This window comes from Parasteatoda tepidariorum, chromosome 5, assembly GCF_982258835.1.
Source record: "Parasteatoda tepidariorum strain Cologne lab strain chromosome 5, Ptep-v5.0, whole genome shotgun sequence".
In the NCBI taxonomy this organism is placed as follows: domain Eukaryota; kingdom Metazoa; phylum Arthropoda; class Arachnida; order Araneae; family Theridiidae; genus Parasteatoda; species Parasteatoda tepidariorum.
In genome coordinates, this window is record NC_141759.1 from 90,212,637 (window position 1) to 90,231,023 (window position 18,387).

The 18,387-nt window shown below is 27.6% G+C and overlaps 1 protein-coding gene across 3 annotated transcripts in view; it reads right to left on the minus strand.

The window, feature by feature from the left end:
* Positions 1 to 453: 453 nt before the first annotated feature.
* The window catches only part of LOC107439899 (uncharacterized), a 31,979-nt gene continuing 14,045 nt past the window's right edge, over positions 454 to 18,387 (minus strand). For all 3 annotated transcript variants that reach the window (XM_016052642.4, XM_016052641.4, XM_071185401.2), the window contains exons 3-6: positions 13,973 to 14,083; positions 12,017 to 12,155; positions 7,015 to 7,124; positions 454 to 3,934 (exon numbers count right to left, since the gene is read on the minus strand). In XM_016052642.4, the coding sequence (XP_015908128.2) occupies positions 3,332 to 3,934; positions 7,015 to 7,124; positions 12,017 to 12,155; positions 13,973 to 14,083 (963 nt within the window). In that variant the 3' untranslated portion in view covers positions 454 to 3,331. The remainder of the gene's footprint in view (positions 3,935 to 7,014; positions 7,125 to 12,016; positions 12,156 to 13,972; positions 14,084 to 18,387) is intronic.

Below are 18,387 nucleotides of genomic sequence, written 5' to 3' on the forward strand. Positions count from 1 at the left end.
TCTTTTGTTGATAAAAAAATTGAGTAAATAAAAGAAATTGATAATTTATATCTTTTCGATTGAAAAAAAAAAACTGAACAGAACTTAAAATGGTTAATGATGGTATATCACAGACCTTGTGCATATTAATAAAAGTGTATCATGTAACATATATACAAGTGAATAATGTAGTAAAAATACCAGTATTAATTTGGGTTAAAATGAAATGATACTTTACACGAGGATTACTACAGGGAAGCGAATGAGACGAAGAAACTATAGATTTCATGCTTAGAGCAAAGTATAAAGGCTGTTGTGACAGGTAGACTAATAGATTAAGAAAGCTGTTATTGAGGTAGCATTCCCTGATTGATAATAAAATAGCTGTTCCCAATTTAAGTATTATTGTATGAATAAAATATAGGTTTTTGTAAGTACAAATATTTGTCAACATTAATTGATATCTTTTTAATATTTCTTTTTTGCAAATATGAAATCAACATGTTATAAATGAGACAGTATAATAAAGTAAAAGTTTATAACACAATTTAGCTTAGAGATCCCTAATAAGCAATTTTTTTTTTTCCAGAGGTGCCAAAATCGGACATATAAATTAAAATACACTTAAGCCCTACCAAAGGAAATTTATTTCAGCCGGCTGTTTTCAAAAACTATTTTTGCAATAACTTTACTAGAAGTTTTCCTCGGTAATTACAAGGACCTTATAAAAAAATTCAATTACTTAGACATGATACATTGAATATATCAAAACTTGCCGTTCTGTACGAAATTTAAAAGAGAATTTATTTGTACAGATTGGCCACTTCCAACTTTTTTTAAAATGCAGCGCTCAAAGCAAGTCATTACTGTTGAAAATTGCTACAACTGTGCTTTTTCGGAGGTAAAAAAACTTAGTGTCACAAAACCAATATGCAAGGCTTAAAAAGGAATTTAGAGCTTGAAGTTTGAATTAAAACATTTCATCTAACATTAGAAAACATGACATACAAAAAAAAATTAAGTAATTCGAGAGAGATACTTTAAATGTATTTTTTGTAAAATTAATTTATAGTATTGATTAAAACTTAATCATCAAAAACTGCCATGTTTGGCACCTCTGTATTACGCAGAAAGCCACATAATGGAATAGAGCATGAAACGAAGTTCTGCTTTAAAACCAACAATAAAAGTAATTTATATACAACTATCTCAGAAAAAATAGAGAAGGTCTAATAAGATAGATACAACACACAAAGCATTTAAGACTTTAAATGGCTAACTTTACATATGTTAAATTTGAAGTTCGTAACTGCATTAAAGATATTTGCTTTAAAATAAAGATTGTTATTAGTTTTCTAGTAATTTTGCAGGCGATATACAACATTTTAATGATCTAATACTTTAAGGGGTAGAATAAAAGAGCGTGTAACTATTTAGGTTATAAAACAACAAAAGAAGCAGCAATCAATTTAACTAACAATTTATGAGTGCATAGTTATTTTAAACATAATTAAAGGGAAAAATTTGCAAAATAAACAAAATGAGAGTTCAGTTACCGTATCAATTCAGAGTATTACAGAATCCATAATTATTTGCTTGAATTTTGACGGGAAAGTTTTTAAATATCAGCAAAAGCATTTTATATCTACATAGGCACGCATTATTTTAGAGGGCCATGCTCTCAAATACATAGATATCAAAAGAATGAAAAGGAAAAATAACAAAAATACTACACGGAAGATTTTTTCCCTATACAAGTTTTACAAGATAATACTGAAATACAAATTTAAATTGCAAAACTTCTCTTTGCACTTCAAGTACCTAATATAAAGTCAAATATACATCGTAAAAATGTGTGACAACACATTTTATTTTTTAAATAGTTTCTTTTTATTCAAAATTAAATTTCTATAGACAGATTATGAAGTTTCAAAAAATGAATATTGTCTAAACCATAATGGTCACCTAGTATTTCTAAATATTTAATATCTTACAAATAGCTTTTCGCTTACTAGTCCTGCAAGCCTAAGCCTGGCTTTTCATATCTGTTTCAAGCACCTTAATTGATTGCAAAGTTTTTAAAAATATTAATCTTATTATTTCAATAAAGCTGCCAAGAAGGATAACTTAAAGCCTAAGATTGTTCAGGCAAAAAATGATTTTAAATCATAGAAAATCTAACAAATTTTTTAATTACAAATAAGAGAAATTCATTCATGCTTTGTTGAAATGAGTACTAACGAAAAATTAAGAAAAAATGAAACTTAATTAGCAGCTTTTACAAATGAAATGAGAATTTGATTTGTTAAAACATTTAAAGACATTTCTATCTTACAATACTAAATAGATTTTTAAAAAATTAAATAAAATTTAAAATTAAAACAATGAGTTAAAAACAAAATGCGTATTTACAAGATAATGAATACTGTAAAAAAAAAAAAAAATTGCAACCAAGATGGCAAGATAAAATTGGCATAAGCCTTTAAACAATCCAAATAAAGTGTCATGGTTTATTTACAAAAAGGATTGCAGGACTTAGCTTAGCCATTTCTTACACTGTTACTGAACACAAGTCAAGTAGGGATATTGATTTCATGACTTTTCAGATATAGTAAAATGTGAAAAGTGTATGAACAAAACAAGCATTTGTGCAAACAAAAAAAGATATGTCATTTGATGTCAATTGCACACAAAAAATTAACAAAAACTATAAAAAAAAATAGTACTTGGTATGGCAATAAGAAAAAAACATGATTATTGTACAAAATCAATGAGATATACAAATAAAATTTCAAAAATGTTTTTTGACATATAAAATAAAATTTAAAAACATGTTTTAAGATGATTTGACTCATTTTAAAAAAGTGAAAAATGATGTTCAAATAATGAACATTATAAATAAATGTATTTAGATGATTTAAATTATGCTTGGCATGCTCTTTTTTTAAACTTTGTTTGTTCACCTTTCAAACATTTTACCACAAAAATTCAATAACAAAGAGTTTTAAAATCTGATTTTCAGATCTTTTTTAGTGATATGAGTCAAATATAAAGATTTTAGTAATTTTTCCCTCTTTCAAAACACGATGTCTGTCATTTTTATCTTAAAAAGGCGCAGACTAGGGTACGAGAAATACTGTGCACATGGAACCGACATCACAGGTACTGCCTGAAAAAGCTGACTCAAAAATTTGTTGAGTGTGAATTTATTTTTATTTATTTTTTCTTAAAAAGGAAATGTTTGATTGCAATTCTCTTCCCGAGATCTGCATCGTAGATTGCCATGTGATTTACATGCCGCCTTCCAGATATCCAGCCATGACCTATGCAAGAATTAACATTTTACAAATGCTTAACTCCACCTGTAGGGGTCTTGCATATGGGCCTGTGGTTGGCTGTAAGTAGAACTGGAGGTTGGCATGTGGGCGGCTGCAGTTGTTGTTGTGTGGGTATGAGCTTGAGTATAATTAGCAGCCAATACTCCTGCATGGGCAAAGCTAGGAAGAGAATACTGTGCATATGTCATGGCCAGTGATGTGGCATGAGGATTAGAAAGGCCAGGATGAGACAGTGCGAGTGAAGTGGAGAACGAAGGCAGAGGACCAACGTTTGCCCCAGAAGTGGAAGCCACAGAAGAAGCAGGTGCATTCATGCCAGATGGGCTGGAACTGAGATCTTGTGCAGCCGGCGAAGAGGCAGTGGATGCTGGAGTAGAACATCCAGAAGGAGGTGTCGGCTGTGAACGAGTCATTTGTTGTTGTTGCTGCTGCTGCTGTTGTTGTTGCTGCTGCTGCTGTTGTTGTTGCTGCTGTTGTTGTTGTTGCTGCTGTTGTTGCTGCTGCTGTTGTTGTTGAGAATTTCCTTGACACATATTAAAATTATCAGGACTACTTCTATTTTCCTCTTCAGCAGCAGCTCTCGCTTTAGCTGCCTGAGCTTGAGCTTCTAAATTTTGCTATTCAGAAAAGAAGATTTATTAATAAAACTAAAAGAGCATGCCACATCCATCATACCTGAAAGCCTATACAATACACAGGGGAAATTGTGGCACAGAGTGAAAAACCCTAAAAATTTTATATGCAAAAAATCGAAACATTTATAATTGAAATAACATTTATAATTAAATTACCTACTATTGCAGACCTTTAGAGTAACTAATTCACAATAAAATTTATTTCTTACAAGAATCGCGCTATTGGATTTTAAAATTGAGTGAATATTAATGTAATATTAAATTTTTAAATCACGTAAATAAGTATCACTGTGTATAATTATAAAATCGTGTGAATACTAATAGCAATACTGGATTTTAAAAACGCGAGGCTTTTAAACCAGGTAAATACAAAAATCAATGTTTGATATTAAAATAGAGTGAATAAGAATCCGAATAGTAGCAGATTCAGGCGCAGTGCCAAATATTTAAAAAGGCAAAAATCCGTAGATCCAAAAGGATCAAATGGGCAAAATAATCATGTAACTAGTCATTCTTCAGGTAATTAGCGAAAGAATGTATATAAATGTCTCAATAACAAGATTTAGAAAAAAAACCTTTCAAAATCTGGTCGGATAAGTTTTTGATTCGCGGAAGCTTGTAACCAATGGTCTTGATTTAAGTGGAATTCAGCGATATTTGCGCAAAAAAACTCGATATGAAAAACTCGGAATTCCAGAGTACCCCCTGGATACAAATGTGGGTCAAGTAAAAACCCATAATCAGGGTTATTATATTTTTCTCTTGTTATAGTTTTGGAAATAATAAAACATCGATAATTTTCAACAAATAAACATTATAACTTAAAAGTAGATCCAATTTTAGAAAAAATATTTAAATAAAACTATAAATATCCAGTAGAGGAGCAAGATTTGCATAGACCAGTATTAAAGTAGACTTCAATGTTAAGTGAGTAAAAGTTAAGCACTTTTAAAGAAAAAACTTTTTTTTCTTTTCTTGAGACAATGGTATAAACTAGATGAAATTGAAAAAATGAATGAGTCAAGGGAATGAGTTTAAAACGTCTTAAATTTGTCCTTTACTAACTCTTTAAATTTAATAAATGTGATAAAATTGAAAATTTCATATCTATTTAAAATAAAAACTAGTTTATTTCAAACTTATGAGTTTTTTTTTAAAAATGTAAGTTTAAATTGTTTTATATTTTACTTAAATAGTTTTTTTTTCCTGCATCTTATGAGAAACAATAAAAATATTTTTTTTAAAAGAGTCATTGAATCCTATGATGCCTAAATGTGTTGCTATGTTATTTTTTCTTTTCAGTAAATATGATCTATGGCATTCTTTAGTTCTGGATTACTTTTGCCAAAAAAACAAATGAGCTGCGTTTTGCTGCACTATTGTTGGGTGTTCATTCATAGCATCAAGATTCAGACTATGATTAGTGATTGCTTTTAGCAATTTTTAATATTTTGGCACTTTTACAACTATATGTATTTCAACAGTTTAAAACATGTAAGTTTATAGAAGAGTGAATGTTATCTCCTTCTTTTTCAGTACAGGTAAGTAACCATGCTTTAAAAATATATTTTTGTACAGTTTTTTAAAAAGGTTCACAGGTTTAACCTGTAAAAAGTTTTTCTTGCCTATCATCGTCTAATACGTTTTGAATTTATTGCATAGATTGATATATAAGATACTTAGAGCTAGCTAAAATTCAGCAACGAGCAAGATCAAATTAAGAAAATTAGGGAAACATGGGCAATTCAATTTATATTTTTCTATGAAGGATATTTTTTAAATGACAATTAAACAAAACTAAGATCTGAAAAATTTAGAAAAAAAAAAAAAAAAGATTTTTTGGGCATTTTTAATAATTCATTTGGCTTTGTTATATACAACAAAACTTCATAAAAAAAATTAATGAAACAGATACAATAAAAAATAAATTTCTGATTAATAAAATACACCAAAAAAAAAGAAGCTTTACAATGGTTCCCTAATAAATTTGGTTTTAAACAGGGTTTAAAAAAAGAAAAGTTTTTTTTATTTAAGAAAAAAAACTGGGTGGGTTTTTTAATTAACAAGGGAACAATATTAACAAAAAGAAAACTTTTATATGGAAATAAAAATAAAGTTAGGAATTAAAATAAATAAGTTTTAATTTTAATGTAGTGTACTATCTTTTCATACCATGTACGGTAGGAAACCGATTATCCGGAACGATCGGGACCATGGCTATTCCGGATAAATGATTTTTCCGGATTTCTGAATCGCTACAAAAAGCAGTTTTTTCTATTGTTAAACCCAACTAAAAAAAAAAAAAAATAATAATAATATTTGGAAATAATCTTAAAAAGAAGAAAAAACGATGAAGATTAATGATTATTTCCAAAATGATGGTAAGGTAAACATCTTTCAAAAAAGAAAAAAAATCCTAAAATCTTATGAGGAAAAAATTTTTTTTTAAATTATTTTTTTTTTTAAAAATGGAGGGAAAATTTATCGAATTTTGTTCCGGTTTTCTGATTTCCGGATAACGGGTTCTGTATTAATAATAGACTCCTAAAGTAATTTTTTCTTGGAGTAAAAATAAAATCATAATATTGGGATCAGAGAAATATGCTGTTTTCTGTTTTATTTATTATTAAACATTTATAAGTTATAGCCTTATTTTTTTAGTTATAAAGTAAGCCTTTTGCAGGCCAATTAACTACAGAACTGCTTATTTAACAATTTTCTTAGTAGTTTTAGGAATTACACTTTAAGCTATGTTATTTATAGTTAGTTTTGAAAATTTAATTATCAATACATTTAAGATAAATATGAAATCCCTTAAATTTATTTCTCTTTTATCGTATTCTTTATTAATCTATTCCAATTATTATTATTATTATTATTTTTTTTTTTTTAAAATAAAACCCATTTGAGCCCTGGATTTATTGTTTTTTTTCTTCTGTGGGTGGGTCAAAAATCCTGGATTTAAATCAGAATCAATACATTTCTTCTAAATTAGATATTTTTTAAAACCATTTTTACGAGAATTATCATGAATTTAGAGGGCACACAGAATCAAAACTCACAGTTCTCCTATATTCTTCCATGGAGTGCTCATATCGAAGTTTTGCTTCTAATTGCTGTTCTACATAAGGCTGTTTATCATCATCGGTCATACCTCTCCACCTTTCACCACCTAAAATTTTATGCAAGAAAATTTGCTTGTAAATACCTAGAATCTAACATGATGAGATAAAAACATTACATTAAATACAAATCACAGATCTTTTATCCCTAAAAATAGCTTTTGCCTTTATGAATCGTATATGATTTTTATATACAAGACAGCATTCATAAAAAATAAAACTAGAACATCTTATACCCAGAGGATTCAATTTATTTTCGAACTGATAGAGTAAATCTAACATATTAGATTATATAAAGAAAATAATAAAATGGATTAACAAATTGCCTGCATCTACATTTTGAATCGCCATTCAATTTCTTCTGACATTCATATTTCTTTTTAATAGCAGATGAATTATGTCCAGTTGAAACAAGACACACAGCAAAAATCAGTAGAGTTGGCAACTTTGAATTTGACAATGCAACTGAATTATATTTAAAAGTATGACTGGAAATCAAAATCTTAATAATGCACAAATAAAGTTACAGAAACAGACAGACTATAGTTTTATTGCTGTAAACAAGAATTTTCTTCAGTGTCATAACACACTATCCATTTTGATTTTAGACATTGATAAAGATTTAGTTTAAAAGACTGAAACTATAGTATATCCATTTCTGTACCTTTATTTGTGTTTAATTCACATTGTTTTGTTATATTCATTCATAGAAAAGTATAATCTATTCTCCTTCGGTTATTTGTGATGTTTTTTTAAGAGCTGACATTTGCTTTATCTAGACAATTGACATATAATAGCAAATGTAATTAAATAACTAACGTTCTAAGCAACTAAGTTCATAGACATAGATTTAAAGATATATGCAAACAATTGTAAATTTTTTTTAAAGCAAAAAATAAGTTTACATAATTACTTATTTTTAAATTGATTTTATATTAGCTAATTAATACATGCAACAAGAATAACCATGGAATTTCCCTTACGTTGCCAGATGCATAAAAATTACATTGTCTGATAAATAACAAAGTGACAATTTTCTCAAATTGGGATAAATTATAGAATATTATTGCATTTAACTGTAAAATTCAATATATATATATATATATATATATATATATATATATATATATATATATATATATATATATATATATATATATATATATATATATATATATATACACACTTATATATATATATATACACACACATACAGGGGTCTGTCCAGGGTAAATTTACTACTGTTTAGAGGTACCTTCACAAATTCAACTTTAGGAAAAATAGTAGTTTCACATAATACTTTTGAAAAAGCAAGTTCTCATACAAACCCCGTTTTCATTGCAATCTATGGAAAAGAGCTTTTTTGCCAGCTGTCTTTTACAAAAAGGTCAGTTGGTGCAATGAGGTAAGCCTAAATGGTCGCTTACGCCATATCAAAGCGAGGTTTTTTCGTTGAGTCTTTTAAAATGAAACGATGAGCCCTCTATAAACTTTACAGAAATTCAAAATCCGCACATTATCTTAAACACTATTGTAAATTTATTCTATCAGACCTTCATTTTTTATGATTTTTTTTTTTTGTATGACCTAGTCGAAAATGTTCTCATAATGAAAATAACTTTTAGTGCTAGTACCTTTAAATGCATGTTTTTATTAAATTCAAGTTGAAATTTACTTATCGACAATGATTTTTAAATTTGGGTACAATTTTAAGCCCAAGATTTTACAATAGCAAAATTATTTTTTAATATATGGGGAAAAATATATAGAAATTTACCAGTCCTAAATAATTTTTATTTGTAGTGACAATTTTTGAAAATATTTTCTTACTTTACCATATTTTTGTGTTGATTTTTTAATATAATTTTTACAAACTAGGTACCTCTCAAAAAAACTTAGACAGACCCCTGATATATAAATATATATTTGTATTTTAACACACAAAGAGTGGTAAAAAAATTGCCAAATGCGGAATTAAGAGATTACGGTTGCTTAATTTTGCAAACCCCAAGTATTGAGACAGAAATTAAAAAAAAGCTTTAATCATTAAAGTTAACTTTAACTATTATAAAAATACAGAGGGAAAGTAAAGTAAACAAATAGAATTTATCTATTAAATATAATTTCATTAAAATTAATAATAAATTTAATTTCATTGAATCACAGGGTAGCCACAGAAAAAAAAAATGAACAAAATAGTTGCTTTCAGTAACCTAAAGCATGAAAGTAGTTGCTGAAAACTACGAAAATAGTTGCCTAAATAAGAACTAAAATTCATCAAAAATTATGACTAAAATTTTATTAAATGACTTAATTGTCTATACCATGATCCATTTAGTCAAGTTGGTGACAAGTATGATAATTTTTACATAAACATTAGTGTTCCAGCATTAATTTTTTAAATCAAAACAATTAGAATATTCGCAGAAAAATAATTCTTTCAATTACTAGAATTCATTCTAAAAAATACTTTTTGATTAAAAAAAAAAAATTATTTAAAAAAATTTCCCTTTTAAATTCACGCATTGTAATATCCTATAAAAATAGTTTTTTTTAAAAATCATGAGGAATTTCGTAGCAATAATTAATAAAAAAAGGACGATCTAAAAACGAAATTGACTAACAATGGAATCTGTGATATACATATTTAAAAGTGATGAACTCAAATTTGAAATTCAAGATTTTTTAAGATGAAAAAATTTAGTGCTTAACCAAATTTACGCTTAAAAAAAAAAAAAAAAAAAACATTGCTAGAGTACAGAAAAGTCTCCTAATAGTCGCCTTTTCCTGAAAATAGGCGATTTTCTTAAAAACCATTTTCAGGCAAAAAAAAATTTACCATAGTCGCCTCATGCCGTCACCTGTGGCAACCCTGAATCATCAAATTAATGATTTCTTTAGAATAAATGATGATTCTATAAAATTAAATATAATTTATACGAAAACCAATATATTTCAAAACACCAGGCAGAGATTTGGTCATAAAGTAGTCGAGCTTACTTCATTCGTTGCATCTCATTAAATCTGATAAAAGTAAAATATATCTACTTACCACAGATATTAATAAAAAACAAGAATTTATATTACATCGCTGGTTATTATTTTTACTTCTACTTCCGCTGATAAGCTGAAGAGTATGAATTTTTTTCTTAGCACAAGCTTGTTTTCGGAACTTGCACGCATTTAATACTTGCACACAATATTTTCTGAAAATATTCTTTAAAGATTTTATGTTAATTAAAAAAAAACAACTTTATTGATTCTGTAGATCAGTTTATAAATGATCTTAGAAAGATTACAATGTTCCAATTAGTGTCACAATTTGTTTGTACAGGCATAAGCTTGTTCCAATAACTAAATTGCCCTATGACAGAGATGGCGAACAAATGGCACTCGTGCCATAAATGGCACGCTACACAATATTCTGGGCATGCCACCGATCACAAATTTCAATATGAAGCATATTAACAATTAAATTAAAATTCACAAAAAAAAAAAAAAAAAAAAAAAAAAAAAAAAAAAAAAAACAATTAATAACCACAAAAACGAGCTAACAATAAATAACAAGCAAAAAAAAAAAAAAAAAAAAAAAACTAGTCCTGCTTAAACTAACTTCTTACAACCTAATGTAAGTTATTTGTCGTCTAATCTGCAATAACAGAAGTCACACTGATGTTACTTAAAGTTGAATTAAGCGTATAATTGAGACATTGGAAAATGTTTTTTTTTTTCCTTCATAGTTTTGAGTTGATAGTATTTAGTATTATTATTTTCCCAATAATCACAAAGTAAAAAGTATTTGACGGCACGTCTATGACTTCATTAAAAATTTTTTTTGAAAAATGGCACGTTGGTGCATAAAGGTTCACCACCCCTGCCCTATGAGGTCTGTTCAATTAATATTCAGATTATTTGAAACGTTCGCATTTACTGCACTAATCAGTTACCATAATTTAAGGGAATATTTTGAGTATAACTGTTAATAAAATTTGTTCCATCATAGCTCTATATAAAATTACATTTAATACAAAAATTCTTTAATAATAATTTTATTACAGAATTCATAATGAATATTTAATTTAGAGGTAGTAATCTAAACTTCATTTTTTTGTTTAATGAAGTTAATCCATTTGTGCAATAAATCGTTACTTTTCATAGCAAAATAAATAAATAAAATTGTTCTAGCATAAAAAAAGTTGAACAAAACTGAACTTCCAAAATAATTAATATTTCAGAGTAATACAATTTAATTACTGAAACAAACTCACACTTTTTAAATTTTTTTTATCTAATTAATAATAGTACAATACAACAACAAAAAGTTTGAAAGGGAGAAATTAATAACTATGAAAATAAATTATTTCAGCAAAATTGAAGAACTTGAACTATGATTTAGAAAAATATATATATATTTTTCATTTAAAAGAAAGTTATTTCCTCATAAGTGTTATGCAAGAAGCTTGCCAACCCTGCTGTAAATTATTCAAATACTAGCCATAATTTCCAATATAAAGTCAACTGATTTGACTGAACTAAATTTTTATAAACTTAATATAATTGCAAAAACTAGTGCAAAAAATTATAAGAAAAATAATTTTAGAGAGAGAGATGATGTATCCAAAAATATTAAGACCTACTTTGTCACATCTTCATAGATCATTCATTGTTAGTCATGATGACCTTTAGAGATCATTTTCATTTGATCTAAAGATCAGCATATATCTGAATTTAATACAAGCATAAAAGGAAACTCCATTTGTAATTAAAAAAGGTTGGAAAGTTGACTTAATACATTGAAAAATATGGCGTTTCCAATACACCAAATTAATATTACTGAAAATGTAAACAAATTAAAAAGTAACTGAATGAGATGAACTTAGTCCAACAAATAAAATTATATCACAAAATCAAGTAATCAAATTTCTTTAAAATAAACACAAACCTAGTTTTGCCATAGCTGCAACACCGCCTTCAGGTTCTTTGCCAGCCATTTCTTTCCTGAAATCAGCCATGAATATCATAAATGCAGTTCCAGGTCGTTTTGGTTTATTTGCATCCCTAGCTGGTTTGTATATTGACATCTAAAATAAATGATGATTAAAAATTCAATTAAGGAGTTATAAGAAAAATACATATTAAGTATCAATACAGGGTATCTGCTACATTTTAGATTTTCAAATTCATGACTTTCCATGACTAATTCCAAGAATTTTTCATGACTTTACGAAGTTACTATTTTCTCCGACAAAAACACAACAGTAAATTTAAAAAAGCATCATAATAACATTAATTGAAATGATAGGTGTAACCAAAACTGTTATACTCTGCATCTTCATATTTATAGATTTTAATTTAAAAAACAGAGAAAATAAAGATTTGAAGCAATAAAATAGCTCAAAAGTAATTTTTTCTTCTTCTTTTTTCTGCAGAATTATATTCGAAAGATACTTTTCTTGTTCAAGGGAAAGGAAAGAAATACTTCTGATTTTTCTGTTATCATTTCGGAATAAAAATAATTTGCCAATCACTGGCTTGCTTTAGATGGAATTCCAAATTGATAAAATAAAAAAATAAATGATAAAAATTCTGAAATCACAGAAGTTTAAAAGATAATTTGCTGTAGAAAATAAAGTTTTTTTTCTTCTTCTCATTTTTTGAAAGAACACAATTTTTAAAGAACATGATAAAAACATTTTATATTTTAATAAAATATGACTATGAGTGGGGAGTTCGTTACAAATTCAGATATTCGACATTTCATAACAAATTTTGTTCAATACCGAAATTCATGACTTTCCAGGTGCACGGATACATTGTCAATAAAAAAATCAACTAAAATCAAGCAAGAAAAAAACTAGATTTGGCAATTCTCAAAGAAAAATCCAGCAAATTGAATGGATTGATTGAAATTGGTAAGGTCGACTGAAATAGAATAAAACTTTGCTAGTATCAAATAACAGAAGGAAAAAGCCAATAAAGGTTACTGTTTGAGACTTGTAAATTTTGTGAATTGCATTGGTTGTTGATAATATTTAAAATTTTGCTATTTGACCAATAATTTTGCAAGGATTTAAGATTCGATACAGTTTTTAAACACTTTTTGCTTTAGCGAATGAAAGTAGTAGATAAAGAATAATGTAAAAAGGCATCAAAAAGAGAAAATCAATAATGTTCTTTTTTCTTACAACTGAGTCAAATGTAATTTGTATTATAATTTAAATTTACATAAATTAAAAATAAAAAATGGACTTCAAAGAAATTAGACCTACTTATAGAATAAGGCCACTAAAATAGCAAAGCTGACTTTTCGAAGATGTGTCAGTTAAATTAAATTTTTCAATCATTTGTATTTTGATTTATTTTAATCGAGGAACTCTACAATCTTTAGTTTTTCACTATGTTTCACCTATAAATGAAAAGCATTTTTCGTTTCAAATTTATTTGCTTTATAATTAATATTTCAGTAACATAAAATTATAGAATTCTGACAATTTTGAGATGTCTCGCAGCAAAAATAAATTTTTTTACCAAAAGGGATTTTAATGTTTGATGTAAGGACAATTAGAAACAAAATAAGAAATTCAAGAATATTAAAAAATAGGGTGTATAATTATTATTTTTTACATAATAGGTACATTCAGGTTCTTCTTAATAAGCATTGGAAAAAATATGAAAATTTTGTTTGCGCATGCATTTCATAGATTAACATATTCGCCTAGACCTGTATAAATTTTGAGATTTTTTTGAGTTATGGTATCAACATTGTAAAGAATAAAATTCATCTGAGCTTAACTTCAATATTGTTTAAACATTTTAATAAATACTTAACTGAACTTTATAATAATTTATCATTAACTTAGCAATTCAAATATGATTATAAAAGTTTTGTCTATCTTACCTCACGCTTGTATCGTTCTCTGTCCCTGCCTGCAGACTCCAAAAATGGTTCCTTTTGTTCTTCATTCATGGCATTCCATTTTGCAGCACATTCTTTGCCAAACTCTCCAATCTATATACACAAGGAGAAATAAATTTATTAGCTCTAAGTACATTTAATTAGTAGAATACTTAACTTTGCTAGGAATGCTTTAATATATAACCACATAGCTACCAACACGGATAGGAAAAATCCAGTAGATTTTACGAAATATAAATTTAATAATGTACTAAATACATATAGGGAATTTTAGAGATTTTTATAGTCATCAAAATAGAAGAATTGCAATATTTTCTAGGTATGATTGATATTAAATAAGCTTGAAATGCTATGTATCATGTTTACTCATAATTTTGAGTAGTTATAAGCATTTAATTCAAAGATAGTTAGATTTAATTAATTTAAGAAGGAAATTCTGAATATAAGAAAAAAAGTTTTAACCCGATTTCTATAAATGAGACTCACTTCATGATGATCAGTAATATACGCATTTAAATATTCAAGCAAGCAATAATCAGTGCAAAAATGATATTTCAATAGAGACTTTTTTAAGAAACTTATTCAATTTCAGGGAATTTTCTAAAAATGTGCTATATTTACTTTAGTGTTATACTGACATTCCTACGATTCTTTATTCTGGATACTAATTATTCATAGTTAACAGTTTTTTACAAGCAATTTTGGACACAGATTATTTTTTGAAGCTTTTATTCAATATAATTTAATTTAAATTGCTATAAATTGTTACTTACTAAGATCGCACAATCTTCATATTAATCATCTAATAATACTGATTATATTAAAAAAAATTATCATAATTTATTTTAAAAAATTATCTTTAAAAAAAAAAAAAAAACTCTAACTAGAAGAGGGACTTATTTTTTATAATTTATAATTTGAAAAAATCTTTTTTAAAACAATTAAATTCCGGAAATACAATCTAAGTAAGAACTCTCAGAAAAACATAACTAAGAATTTTACATCTATGTAGAATTATGAAACTAAAGTAGTGCAAAATGTGTCCCATTACACACAGGAACAAGGTTTGGAGGAAATTTAGACAACACTCAAAAAATTTCTGATCTAATTTTAAAAAAATGCCTGCCAAGTTTTTCCTTGTGAAAAAAGCGTAATTTTTTAATTCATTCTATCATATCAGCTAAACAATTCTAAAATGAAGAAGAATATTTTTTTGGTATGCATCAAATGTAACACAAAATAACTTTATATGTCAATTTAGTAATTCATAAGTTTGAAATTTGTTCAGGACTTTAAGTTTAGTTAGTGAATTATTAGTAATATTTTTAACACATGCCATGTGTTGTTAAAAACATAAATAAATGATAAACTAGCACTTGAATTAACTTAAATAATATTTTTTCTTTGTTAAAAAAAATTATAAAAAAACTTCTACAATTTGCAAACATAACTTTTTAAAAATATTTTGAAAAAGGCATAGTATATTTAATTTTTAAAGAATATTTAAGTTTTCAGTTGAGAGCCAGTAGCCTGGTACACCCTTTTAACTTCAAACCTAATGAGTTGGAGACCTGATCTCAATAAGTACTTTTAATTAATTTGCCACTTTTTACAAAATTCTTTTGCTTGGATTAAATTAAACTTTTTTTTTTTTTTTAAAGAAATTCGTATAAGAAAAATAATCTATAACTATAAAAGGTTAATCCAACAATAAAAATAATATAAATACGTGACAAAATTTAGTTACATATTTTGACTTTAAAGATCTTCAGTTAAAAATATTTGGTGATACATTTAATGTATACATCAGGGGTGGTCAACCCGCGGCTCGCGAGCCACATGCGGTTCTTTGATGGATTATTTGTGGCTCTCGATAAATGCACCAGAGTTTCCTTTCGTGCTATTATTTTTAAAAAAAATTATTATCGTTCCATATATGTTTCAAAGCGTCTTTTAAATTACTGAGAACAAATATGAAAAACTAAGTGCAACATTGTTCAATTCAAGGTGAGTTTTCCATTTCTAATATAATTATGACACAAAAAAGCATCTGGAGAATTAGAATTAATAGAGATGCAAGAAGATCAAGCTCTACAATTAAAATAAGAGTTGATGCCGCTTACTGAATTTTGGAAATTCTTACCAGAATGGAAGTATCCTGAATTAAAAAAGGCTGCTTGTCGAATTATTTCAATATTCAGACAACATACTTATGTGAATAATTTTATTCCACTTTAAAATTCGTGAAATCCAAACACCGATCAGTATTAAATAACCAGCATTTCAAGGAATTACTGAGAAGTGCTGTCACCAATTATTCACCAAATTTTAAAGAATTATCCAGAAGTAAATTAAATGCGTTTAATTTTTAATAATTAAATTCAATACACATATTTTGTACTTTTACTTATATGTTTTCAATAAATATAATTCATGTAAAAAAAAGTTTTAATACCTTTTAAATACGTATTTAATTGTGACTTGCGAAAGACTTCAAATTTTGAAAAATGGCTCGACTATCAAGGAGCTTGGCCACGCCCGGTATACATTATACCTTTAAACGAAATAAGTTAATTGTTAAAGAACCCTCTTTCCATCACAAATTGATGGATTTTGAAAGATCAAAATTCTAAAGGGAGGCAGGCATTGGACATTTTAATGAAAATTATTTCCAGAGTATCTTTCTATATGGATGTAGTTTAATCATAAATTATATATATATATATATATAAAAAGATTAGGAAAAGTGATTGGTTATTTATTTAATTAAGTATCTAGTTTCTTTGATGACTCACCACGTGGTGAATGGTTATTTTCAAACCAAGACATCTATATTCTGTGAAAAAATTAGGACGAAAACTTTCAGCATTACTGAAAAACTTTACCTACTAGATTTGCTTTTTTCTGAAAATAACAAATGAATGTATGACCTCTGAATTCATTAAATAAAAACTTGAATATCTATAATTGTAAATTGAGTTTTGTTTTCATTTACTGACTGAATTTCTAAAATACTTGTGGGTAAGGCTATCATGTGTCTAAACCTTGTACAGTGGCGCTCACGTACTTAAGGACTGTGTTTTCAAAATAAATGTGTCATTATATCGGATGAATATTATGTTTCGATCAAGATATCTATAATGACGAATTTTACCTTAGTTGAACTTCAATCCTCAAATAATTCATTCGTGTTCACAAGTGTTTCATAAAAGTTTATTTAAGAAATATAGTATTTTGTTAAGTTTCTTATACTTAAGGACAGTTTGTCTAATCATGAGTTATTGAATGATTACAATCAATTTATCGATCAATGTAAGTGTAATTTACTCCACTATCTTTGTTAGATGCTTTAAAACATTATATTAATGTTTTTTCTTTTTTAGTACAAATTTCAGCATTATTATGAGTAAAGGAAAAAAATTTTAGCAATGAACAGAGATGTCGAATAGATACTCTGAGAAAAGAAGGTTTAAGCATTAGAGAAATTGGTAGGCGGTTAAAATTATCAAAAACAGCAGTTTTCCAAGCATTGAAATCTATTCAAGTGACCAAAAGTACTGAAAAAGCATCCCGAAAACCACATCCTCGCAAAACAACCAAACGAGAAGATCAAATTACTGAAGCTGATTGTCACAAAACCGTCCTGGACATCAGAAAAGAATTCGCTGAATTAACAGGCAAACACGTAAGCATAATACCATCAAAAGTCGGTTAAATGAGTTTCGGCTTATGGGTCGCGTATGTAGGAAAAAACCGGTGATGTCAAAGAAGAATATAGCAGCTCGATTAGCTTTTGCAAAAAGACACCGAAACTGAACATCGGCTGACTGGAATCGAGTTATATTTACAGACGAATCGAAGTTCAACAGAATGGGCTCAGATGGCAAAAGTTATGTGAGGCTTCGAGTCGGCGAAGAATTTAATGTACGGTGTACAAAATCAACTGTAAAAGGTGGAGGCTGCTCGGTGATGGTGTGGGGTGCCATGACACGTTCAGGATGCAGTCCAATCCACAAAATTGAAGGCATCATGGATCAACATGTGTATGTGGACATTATCAAGACTGTTTTTCTGTCTTATTACAGGAAACATCGCTCAAGAAAACCAATCATGCAAGTCGATAATGATCCAAATCACACGAGCACAACTGCGAAGGCCTTCTTGTAAAGCAAGAAAATTGAGGTTTTGCAGTGGCCTTCCCAATCACCAGATCTCAACCCGATCGAAATGCTGCGGATAAATATGTGAAACAGCAAAAGCCAAAAACAAAAAAAAATGTGATTTATGGAAATGTGTCCAAGAGGGCTGGGCAGCTATACCTGCTGAGCGTTGTCAAAGATTAGTAGATTCGATACCTCGTACATGTGAAGCAGTAATTGCCGAAAAAAGGCTTACCG